This window comes from Callorhinchus milii, unplaced genomic scaffold (assembly GCF_018977255.1).
Source record: "Callorhinchus milii isolate IMCB2004 unplaced genomic scaffold, IMCB_Cmil_1.0 Scaffold5, whole genome shotgun sequence".
Lineage (NCBI taxonomy): Eukaryota > Metazoa > Chordata > Chondrichthyes > Chimaeriformes > Callorhinchidae > Callorhinchus > Callorhinchus milii.
In genome coordinates this window covers 25,518,205-25,530,254 of record NW_024704746.1, presented here as the reverse complement: position 1 = coordinate 25,530,254, position 12,050 = coordinate 25,518,205, and the positions used below count along the sequence as shown (strand labels likewise).

The 12,050-nt window shown below is 41.1% G+C and overlaps 1 protein-coding gene across 1 annotated transcript in view; it reads left to right on the top strand.

The window, feature by feature from the left end:
• LOC103188906 (dynein axonemal heavy chain 3-like) overlaps window positions 1-12,050 on the top strand; it is a 135,357-nt gene that overhangs the window by 82,678 nt on the left and 40,629 nt on the right. Inside the window, exons 28-35 of the mRNA XM_042335009.1 lie at window positions 2,212-2,410; window positions 3,728-3,836; window positions 4,669-4,788; window positions 5,494-5,664; window positions 7,140-7,277; window positions 7,497-7,640; window positions 8,254-8,418; window positions 10,819-11,041. Of these exons, the coding sequence (XP_042190943.1) occupies window positions 2,212-2,410; window positions 3,728-3,836; window positions 4,669-4,788; window positions 5,494-5,664; window positions 7,140-7,277; window positions 7,497-7,640; window positions 8,254-8,418; window positions 10,819-11,041 (1,269 nt within the window). The remainder of the gene's footprint in view (window positions 1-2,211; window positions 2,411-3,727; window positions 3,837-4,668; window positions 4,789-5,493; window positions 5,665-7,139; window positions 7,278-7,496; window positions 7,641-8,253; window positions 8,419-10,818; window positions 11,042-12,050) is intronic.

Below are 12,050 nucleotides of genomic sequence, written 5' to 3'. Positions count from 1 at the left end.
CCAATATATTTGTGTTATTTACACAGACTACAGACGGCTGACTTCACGTTATTAGAAATCTTCTTAAACCTTAATAATATAATAATAATAATCCTTGCATTTGATATGGTACCTCATCATATCCTGGAGACGTCTCAAAGCACTTTACAGAATATACTGTATGGTGAAATGACAGGATATTTTGTGGGTGAAACGCGGCAGCCAATTACACACAGCAGCGTCCCACAAACAGTCAGGGATTGAGTGACCACATTATTATTATTAAGAGGCAGTTTTATACTCCAGATAGATGTTTGTTAGGTCAGGGTATTAAGGGATATGGGGCAAGGGCAGGTAATTGGAGTTGAGATACAGATCAGCTGTGATCTTATAGAATGGCGGAACAGGCTCAAGGGGCTGAATGGCCTCCTCCTGTTCCTATGTTTCTAAAGACTAAACGTACATGTCAGCATGTCCTTCTGTTAACACGTCAGCAATGTGAGATGTACGTTGTGTGAGCACCTCCGTCACTGGCTGTTAATGAATTAATAACCGGTTATATTTTTAATTGATGTTAATTGATTAATTAGCACAGCTCCACTGGCAAGTGGGAAACACAACTTTTACTTCAATTACTGCCAGTGCCTGAGGGAGTGATTTATTACCCACCGGAAGCCGATATGGTGTTGTGCTGCTCTGCGGAGTATAGTTTCCATGGTTACTTGCTTTCCAGCAGAGTTAAGCTGCCGAATTGATTTTACACAGAATCTTCTGTCGATCAGGGCCATCAAGGTGGCGTTTCAGCTGAATAATAACAATAATAATAATAGTCCTTGCATTTGTTGCAGGGCCTTATCATGCCTTTGAGACGTCTCAAAGCGCTTCACAGGATATACTGTAAAGTGTAGTGAATGTATATTTTGTGGGTGAAACACCGCAGCCATTTGCACATAGCAGCGCCCCACAAACAGCCGTGAATTGAGTGACCACATTATTATTATTTTTTGCATTTTTATTTTTTTTGAAGGATTATTTATTACTGCCAGAACAGCAATTCGCCAATCGAATGAAATATGAAAGCAACTACCTTTACGATTATTGCTCTGTAACCGACTGATGTGAACTCAAGTAGGCAATTTTACTTTAAGTGGCCTGCCAGTGAGAATGGGTTGAATTGTTCAAATTGCCAGTCATTTAACAGAGACTCCAGGGGTAGGAGTGAAAGTCACAATAGCTTTACAGGGGGAGAAAGCTAACTATGAAATAGTTCCTCTCACAATTGACTGGAAGATGAATTTACTGTGTTTGCTGTACTCACACGTCTCCTTCAAGGAGAATGACTGGAATCAAACCCAGGTGATGTGCATGATTGGGTGATGTTGTCCAATGACCCCCATGGCTCAGTTGGGAGCACTCTCACCCAAGAGGTCAAAAGTTGTGGGTTCAACCCTACTTCAGGACTTTGAACTCATATAGCTCAGGGTGAAACTCCATTGCAGTGCTGGGAGTGTGCTACAGTGTTAGAGGTGCCGTCCTTCAGATGAGATGTTACCTGAGGTCCTGTCTGTCTGTTCAGGTAGTTGTTAAAGATCCCACCCAATATTCGAAAAGTGAAGGGAGTTTCTCGCTCTCTCCCGGTGTCCTGCCAACATTCTCCCAAATATAATTGGTCACTCATTCCATGCCTGTTGGTCAGACATTATTGTGTGCACAATTGGCTTTTACAATCACCTACAAATACACAGTCACTACACTTCACAGTAAAATTCTGTGAAGCGCTTTGAGATGTTTGAACAACATGATAAAGCGCTATAGCAAATGCAAGGATTATTATAATAAAATGATATAAAGAGAGGCATGTGAAGTAAGAAAACCTGCCCAATGTTTCACCCTGTCCCACCTGGGAATCAAACCCAGGTCCTTTGGCTTGCGAGGCGAGTGCTCTAGCCACTGAGCTACAAGACTCCAGTTAGATTTGAATGTGTTGAGGTCATTCCCACTTGGGATGACAAGGACAAGGTCAGAGTTGGACCTTTTTTCAGCAAAATCTTCTTTGCTCTGAAAGCACACAACTGGGATATAGAAAACTAATGTCACGATGTGAATCTGTGGCTATGGATTCCTGGAGTTAGATCAATAACCTCTTCTGCTCGGGTGTTTATGATTATTCTTTTTCTTGATAATACATTGGGTCCACAGGATGATAATTGTGTGCGTGATTCTCTTTGCCAGCCCGTGATGTTGTGGCCAAGTTGAATGACCTTGGAATCAGTACCACGACTGACTTTAACTGGATTGCCCAACTACGCTATTATTGGGAAGAGAGGAAAGTGATTGTGAGAATGATTACAACCACAGTACCTTATGGCTATGAGTACCTGGGTAACACAGGGAGACTCGTCATTACTCCTCTGACTGATAGGTGCTACAGGTAAGGAAACATACATCAACAAAGCATTTATTTTATCATTATTATTAATAATAACAGTTTGAAAGGTTAAACCTGTTGCAATATTGATGCTGAGGTGATGCAGCTAAGATTTGAGTTCATTGATGGTATTGTTTTGTATTAAATTGAATTGAATTGATCGGATTATAATCTTTTTACATTTTAAAATGATTCATATTAGGAAGTAAATCCAAACTGGACTTAAAAATAGTCGATTGGCAGATCCAAGGGTAATAATCCCATCAAAAGAATATATATATAAAGAAATAATAATTTGGTCATTCAATCCACAACTGTTTGTGGGACGCTGCTGTGTGCAATCGGCTGCTGCGTTTCGCCCACAAAATAATAGTCACTACACTTTACAGTATATTCTGTGAAGCGCTTTGAGACGTCTCAAAGACGTGATAAGGTGCTGTTCAAATGCAAGGATTAATTACTATTATTTGCTGCTTCCTTGTGAATGCAGTTGGCGGTGTTTAAATATGTAACTCGTTCCCTATCTCTAGACGCCATTCTCCAGCCAATTTCCTCCCGTTCTGATGGAGGGCGTATGCACCCCTTTCTTTCTCATTCAGAAACTCACCAGCTTCTCAATTTCCATCATTTTCCATTTCAACTTTAAAATGTTCTACAGTTTTACGCCACAGTCCATTTAACTGCTCACTCACAATACAATCTAAAGAAAGCCACAAAACATTGAATAAAACAAATGTCCCTTTTTCCACAAAGACAATTTGAGATGTGAAATGTGCTGCTGCCTCCAGGTCGCAATCGGAAACAGCTTGTGTTGTGTATGTGGTGATGAGCATTTACATCTAGAAAAACCATCAAACATCTTCCCCTCGGTTCAGGAGCTCTGTGACAACAGGAGTGACTGGAAAGTGGTTCGCGGCCAATGGAATTACATGATTGGATTATTAACTCGTTCATCATCATCATAATAATAATCCTTGTATTTGATATCAATTATTATTATTATTATCAAATGCAAGAATTATTATTATTATTATCAGCTGTAAGTGTTGCTGTTACAGGCGCTGATGGGAGCTTTACAAGGATTGTTATTATTGTTGTTATTGTTGTTGTTGTTGTTACTGTTGTTGTTGTTGTTATTGTTATTATTGTTGTTGTTGTTATCAGCTGTGTGTTGCTGTTACAGGCGCTGATGGGAGCTTTACAAGGATTGTTATTATTGTTGTTATTGTTATTATTGTTGTTGTTGTTGTTGTTATTGTTATTATTGTTGTTGTTGTTATTGTTGTTGTTGTTGTTATCAGCTGTGTGTTGCTGTTACAGGACGCTGATGGGAGCTTTACAGCTGAATCTCGGGGGAGCCCCTGAAGGACCAGCAGGAACCGGCAAAACAGAAACCTGCAAAGATCTGGCCAAAGCGGTGGCCAAGCAGGTGGTGACCGTTAGATACAGTAACGTCAGCAATATATTCGGGGAGCCCCGAGTGCCTGACGGCCAGAGATAATGTGGAGGCCTGTAGCTCAGTGGTTAGAGCCCTCACCTTGCAAGCCAGAGACTTGGGTTCGATTCCCGGGCAGGACGACACTTTAGGCAAGTTTCCTTATAATAATAATCCTTGCATTTGGTATAGTGCTTTTCACATCTTCGAGATGTCTCAAAGTGCTTCACAGAATATACTGTAAAGTGAATTGACCGTATATTTGTGGGCGAAACGCAGCAGCCAATTGTGCACAGCAGTGTCCCACAAACAGTCGTGGATTGAAAATGACCAATTTATTATTGTTTTGTTTTGGAGGGATTATTATTAGATGTGTGGTGTAAGGAAACTTGCCCGAGGTTTCGCTCTGCCTGGAATTGAACCAAAGTGTCTCGGTTGCAAGGCCAATGCTCTAACCACTGAGCTACAGACTCCACACAGACTCTTTACTCCACACGCCTCTGTTTACCAGCAGTAAATAGGAATCTGATTGTTGGTCGGTTGGCGGATCGCTTTCCGGGGTTAATTAACCCTTAAAAATAAATAATAATAATTCTAGGTAAATAGAGCCATGTGGGGTAAGGAAACTTGCCTAAGGTTTCGGCTTGTCCCGCCCGGGAATCGAACCCAGGTCTTGCTTTCGAGGCGAGTGCTCTATCCACTCAACTATTGGGACTCGGTGGATTCACATATTTGTTGATACTAATTTATTAGAATGAATTGGTAGCTTGTGTGGCTTTGTTTTGATGTGAGAAGGTCAGGACTTATATTTCACTGTATTTCACAGTGTGTTGTGTTTAACTGCTCTGATGGGCTGGACTACAAGGCGATGGGGAAATTTTTCAAAGGCCTGGCGCAGTCAGGAGCTTGGGCTTGCTTTGATGAATTTAATCGCATCGAGCTTGAGGTAACTATAGCACCAACCACAACCATCTCTGTTTAAATTAACGTTGAATGAAAATGGTTCACAGAGTTTTTCCTGACTATAGTATCGACAGATGCAAAAAATACAATTAACCACTGATATTTGCAGATTTGTTGCACAATATAATGAAGATGTGTGAATACTTCCAACTTGGAATTTTTCTATTGAGCTTTGGTTAATTTCTACTAGAGAGGAGTCAGACTTTTATCTGTCCCAGTTAAATTCCTTGATGGAGTAAAGCTATTGTAAAATCTATAAACCCCATTTGCGTGCTTATTCTGTCGAGCCAGTAACACTTTCCATGATTTAGACCATTTTATACACTGTACAGAACTATATGTGGATTCCTGTAGTAGTTAGAGCACTTGCCTCACAATATATTTACAGTATATCCTGTGAAGCGCTTTGAGACGTCTTAATGGCGTGATAAGGTACTTTCCTATTGAAGATGACAATCAAATCACAGTAGCTCCATTGTGTTTAACCAAATAACTCTAGTTGGGATCTGGGGGTATCAGAACTATCTCAGGGATTTGAATATCATACACAATAAAACCTAGATTACCGTCAATGCTTTGTCTTGAAAGCGTGAGCAGAAACACCATAATTTAGTGACGCTGTTGAGATTATTTTGGGTTTGGCTGCCAGTTGTTAAATAAACAGATTGTATTTTGGTCTGAACCTTAGGTCCTTTCTGTAGTCGCCCAACAGATCCAAACCATTCAGCGGGCAGTGTCAGAGCAGGTGAAGGTGTTTGTGTTTGAAGGGACACAGATATCTCTGGATCCCTCATGCACTGTGTTTATTACCATGAACCCAGGCTATGCTGGGAGAGCTGAACTACCTGATAACCTCAAGGTAAGTGCTGCAAATCATGTCTGTATACCTGATAATCATAATAATGATGATAATAATAATAGTGATAATGATGATAATGATTCTGGTATAATAATCCTTGCATTTTTGCATTTGATATAGTGCCTTATCATGTAGTTGAGATGTCTCAAAGCGCTTCACTGTATAATTTGTGGGAGAAATAATATTGAATAAAATAATAAAGTTATAAGGATGAATTGGCTCGGATTTCAATTGCAGGCCTCAAAACTGGTATAAACTTGCATTTTACCCACAAAATGCACAGTCAATCCATTTACAGTATATCATGTGAAGCAGTTTGAGGTGTTTCAACAACGTGATAACGTGCTACACCAAATGCAAGAACTTTGATTAAAGATTATTAATAATAATAATAATAATAAAGCATTTTCCTTCTGTCGGTCAATAAGGCCAATCAGAATTAGAATCACACTGATCAGTGGTTTAATCTGCAGAGGACAGCAAGCGTCTACCAAGCAGTAAAGCTTGAGTCATCCAACCAGCAAAAGTCTGTGCGAGTTGCTTAATGTTCTCCTAATGACCTGTTAATATGGTCATTACCCCCACATCATAAACTAAATGAACCCAGACAGGAAGCAATACTGTGGGATAAGAACTCGAGTGGCTGGGAACACTCAGCAGGTCAGGCAGCAGCTATTGGAGAGAGGAAAATGAGTTAATGTTTCAGTCGATGACCTTCTGTCAGAACTCGGAACAATCCTGTGGCACTGGTTCAGCAGTGTAGAAAGCTGTGTTTGTCAGGTTGGGGATACAGCACAGATACACATGGCTGTAAGGCACACTCAGAGCTTCTGGTTTACAGTTTTAACCCAAACCCCCAATTAAACCCCTCCAAATCCCCAATAAAATCCCCACAAACAAAACAATCGCCTCGCTGTTTACCCACTTTTCCGGGAGTTATGTCTTCATTTCACTAATGATTGGGACAATTCCCCCATTTAGCTAAGCACACATGATAATGATAATAATAATAATAATCCTGGCATTTGACTTAACGCCTTATCACATCTTCAAGACGTCTCAAAGCACTTCACAGGATATACTGTAAAGTGTAGTGACTGTACATTTTGTGGACGAAACATGACAGCCAATTGCGCACAGCATCGTTCCACAAACAGTCGTGGATTGAGTGACCAAATTATTATTATTATTTATTTAGTTTTTTGAAGTGATTATTAGCCCCCAGAAAGCAATCCGTCAATCGACTAACAACCAGGTTCCTACTTCTGGTAAACAGAGGCGCGTGGGGTAAGGAAACTTGCCTAAGGTTTCGCCCTGACCAGGAATCAAACCCGGGTTCTCTCACTTGTGAGGTGAGTGCTCTAACCACTGAGCTACAGGACTCCACATCAGTGATATCAACACATTATGAAGAGTTATGATCAGTGGTATTTGTGCTACGTTAAACCTAATATCTTGCAATCTTACTTTACAAGGTGCTGTTCCGTACAGTGGCCATGATGGTGCCGGATTACGCTCTGATTGCTGAGATCTCCCTGTACTCTATGGGCTTTGTCAGTGCTCGCATCCTCGCTGCCAAGATAGTGGCCACATACAGGCTGTGCTCAGAGCAGGTACAAGCTCTTCACTGGCATCCTATGATCATAAGTATCCTGCTTACCCAATTCTGGGGAGTATTAGGTGCAGGTTGGCAAGAGCCAAGGGTTGGGGGTGCGCTGGGGTAACTGCTGGAGTCTAACCAGCTAAAACCACACATAGCTTGGCCATTGATATCGCTGTCATTGACAAAATCAATGGTGCTCAGTCCATCAATTGAATATTATATTTTCCAGCTTTCCTCACAGCATCACTATGACTATGGGATGAGAGCAGTGAAGTCAGTACTAACAGCAGCTGGAAACCTGAAGCTAAAGTACCCTGAGGAGAGAGAGGAGGTTCTTACCTTGAGGTCCATCATTGATGTCAATCTGCCTAAGGTACTGGCAGCTTCTTACACAGTGACTGACTGACTGACTGACTGACAACTTGAAAGTGTTTTTGTTTCTGTCACTATCTAACTTTCTTACAGAAGTGGTGTCAGTGTGAATATTGAGAACTGGCTTCCAGGAGCCTGGGACTCACTCTGTGGACTTTGATGATGTACTGATCTGTGAGAGGAAAACTTCAGTGGAGCTACAGGAGTTTGTGTTCAAACAATCCTGTAGCTCAGTGGTTAGAGAACTCGCCTCGCAAGCGAGAGGACCTGGGTTTGATTCCTGGGCATGGTGAAACTTTAGACAAGTTTCCTTACTCCACACTCCTCTGTTTACCAGCAGCAAGTAGGAACCTGGTTGTTAGTCGATTGGCCGATCGCTTTCTGGGGCTAATTATGAAAAGTAAAAAATAATAATAATTTGGTCACTTCAATCCACAACTGTTTGTGGGACGCTGCTGTGCGCAATTGGCTGCCCTGTTTCGCCCACAAATATACAGTCAATTCACTTTACAGTATATTGTGTGAAGCGCTTTGAAACGTCTTGAAGAAGTGATAAGGCACAAGGATTATTATTTTATTATATAATCTCATTTATTTTTGATTTCCAATTGCAGTTCCTGTCCCACGATATCCCCCTGTTCGACGGCATCATCTGTGACCTGTTCCCTGGGGTGGTGTTGCCAAGTCCTGACCATGGGACCATGGAGTTCTCCATCAGACACACCATTCACCAACTCCATCTGCAGCCAACAGCTTGGTTCATTGAAAAAATCATTCAGGTCAGGAACTTCATCCTATCTCATTAACCATGTGGTTTAACTTCTCGTTTTCAACATTATAAACATGTATCTGTAAGGAACAGATGATAATTAACACATTCATTTGACTTATAATCCACGTTTACTATTTTACCAATGTAAATGCATTTGTAAATGTAGTCAGCTAAATAAGTCTTCATTTTACCAGGGAGGGTCCAACCTTTTGGCTGCTTAGGGCAGGATGCCCTATTTGAGAGATGTCTGCTTTATGAATATAATCTTCAGGGGGAGAGAGAGAGAGTGCATTCCATTCCAACAATCTAACTCTGGGGTTTCCGTGAGTCGGTGGGACGTATGGAACGCTCAGCTTGGTTTGGAGACTCTTAAGCAGGTGATGGGTTTCCACATGTGTTAGACACCCGGCTGACCAAAACCAAAAAAAATTCTTAACCTGTTCAGAGGAAAGAAGTAAGGATGACGAAGACTTTATGAGGAGAGATTAAACTTGTTCATTGGTGAAATGAAGATTGAAAGGAAACCTGTTTTGCAATGCTCAGAGCCATTGATTCACACAAATACAGATTGAAGCTATTTCACTTAAACTGACTGCAAAGGGAAAGAGCATGAATAAATAATCTGCAAGCCTCGAGTGAGAGTAAAGATTGGAATTATTTTGTCATGGTTTAGTACATTAAACCATAGTAATAAATAACCACATGAATATTTGCTTTAGGAGGGAACTCATGTTTATAAGAATAATATTAAATGTAGATAAAGCAATCTCTGTGGAACATTGAGTCCTGTAACTCAGTGGTTAGAGCACTCGCCTTACAAACGGGAGGACCTGGGTTTGATTCCTGGGCAGAGCGAGACATTGGGTAATTTTCCTTACTCCACACGCCTCTGTTTACCAGCAGTCAGTAGGAACCCGATTGTTAGTCGATTGGCGAATCAGTTTTCTGGGGGTAATAATCCCTTCAAAAAAACATAATAATTTGGTCACTCAATCCACGACTGTTTGTGGGGCACTGCTGTGCGCAATTGGCTGCTGTGTTTTGCCCACAAAATATACAGTCACTACACTTTACAGTGTATCCTGTTGTCACGGTACTCTTTTCTCTGGGTGAGAATTACACACTCCTTCACTCTGAGAGGAGCGATCCTTCTCTTCTCAAATGATGTCAAAGATCCGTGCCCAGCCAGAGCTGCCTCACAAAATACACCCAACACTTGGCTTTTGATAAAATATTTCTTATTTATTTAAATCCATGTAATTCAATATATATATAAGTTCCCACATTCGCAGCATTCAACACAAAAATAACAAACACAATTTTTATATAATACTTTGATTGACTAAGATTACCTCCTTCAATAAATTCTTTGTACTTTGACAGTTTGAAAACATTAACTCAACTATTAACTCAACTATCGTTCAGACTAAAGGATTCCGACAGGACCATAAAACCCATTAACTCACAAAATCTAACATAAACCGAAAGTACTAAATTTACATTTTTACAGCTGAAGAGAGATAAACAGATTGATAACAGATTCAACAGACTCTCTGAATGGCTCCAACCACCTGTGATCCCTCTGCATGAACCCAAATATTCACCCTATTAACCCTTATCTACCTCACAGTGTGAAGCGCTTTGCGACGTCTTGAAGATGTGATAGGGCGCTACAGCAAATGTGAGGATGATTAATGTATATTATTATATTACAGTTTGTGCAGGCCTGGGACTTGTGGCAAGACAGACTTTTGAGCTGGGGACACTAATAGGTCAGAGGTAACAGATGGAATGCTAAACTCTTGCGCTGGAGCTCTGCTGACTGGCCTGGAGTCACTGAGCTTCCTCATGTTGGAGATGATCCTGTGATTAGTCATCTCCCAAAGGACAGGAAATCAGTGGGTTGAGCCCTCGATCAGACAAACTGTCCAGAGCAGGAACCATTTGATGGCCTTTCCTGTTCCATGTTTTCATTGATAATGAGCCTGTTCCTCCTCACATCCTCACAAGCACTGACCTCGACAAATGAACGCGAAGAACACAGCAAAGACACACCATTTAACCCCCATTTCAAACAGGTTATATAACAACTGGCTTTAAGGCTACAGGAAACCACAAACTGTACAGTAAAACTGACATAAGTATGATCAGTGTAAATCATGTAATCGCTAAGTTGTACGTCTGCCCAAGTCCCGATCAAAAGTTTATATTCTATACAAGTTTAACAAAACTCACACTTTGCATATTAAATGTATGGTCCCAACCAATAATAATGATAATAATAATCCTTGCATTTGATACAGTGCCTTATCACGTCGTTGAGACGTCTGAAAACGCTTCACGGGATGTACTTTAAAGTCTAGTGACTGTGTATTTTGTGGGTAAATTAAATTCTCTCTGTGATCAGGTTTATGAGATGATGTTGGTGAGACACGGCTTTATGCTGGTGGGAAGTCCCCTGGGAGGGAAGACTTGTGCATTGAAGGTGTTGGCCGGGGTGTTAGGGCACCTGGAGGTGAGGAACTTGAACAATGAACACAGAGTGCAATACATCATCATCAACCCCAAGGCCATCACCATGGGGCAGCTCTACGGCAGGTTTGACCCAATTTCACACGAATGGAGTGATGGTGAGTAAGATACTCACAGTTGTGTCTATTTGGTCCAGTTGAATGTAACACAACTAGATGCCTTGGTAATTACCATAAAAAACAAGCAATCTGAACATAAACTAGTTATAATAATAATATTATTACTATTCTTCCATTTGATATAGAGCCCTATCATGTCTTCGAGACAGCTCAAAGCGAGTCACAGAATGTACTGTAAATATACTGAATTGACTGCATATTTATGGACGAAATGTGGCAGCCAATTGCACACAGCAGCGTCCCACAAACAGTCCTGGATTGAGTGAACAAATTATTATTTTTATAACGACAATCAGGATGGTGGAATATGAACTGGATGGACCTTGGTCTTCTTTCATCTAGTAAATCTGATGTTCTTACGCAGATATATATTGAAATGTAGTGATTACACAGATTTACGAGGATGGTACCAGGAATGAGGGACCGTGATGATGAGGAAAGGCTGGAGAGGTTAGGATTATTCTCATTGGAGCAGAGAAGGTTACGAGGACCTGATAGAGGTCTTCAAAATCATGAGGGGATTTGATAGGTTAGAAAGGGACAAACTGTTCCCACTGGTGGGTGTGTCGGTGACTCGAGGTCACAGATTCAAAATAGTCTCTAAAAGAAGCCGAGGGGAGGGGAGAAGACATTGCTTCACGCACCGAGTTGTTCGAATCTGGAACATTGCCTGAAAGGGCGGTCGAGGCCGATTCGATAACTACTTTTAAAAACGCGGTGGACGCTTATTTGAGGAGGACGGGTTTGCGGGTTATGGGGAAAGGGCCGGGGACATTACATTGCTCTTCTCAAAGAGCCGCACAGACTTGATGGGCTGAATGGCCTCTTTTTGTGCTGTACGATTCTATGGTTCTGTGATTCTATGATTACAATCTCTCATTTAGACCCGTGTAGAATTCAGGTTTAGTCCTGGAGTGATTGGATTCTCACAGGCATGTGGGCTATTATTTTATCCTAATCGCACGGTCCTGTTGTTGAGATTGATTAT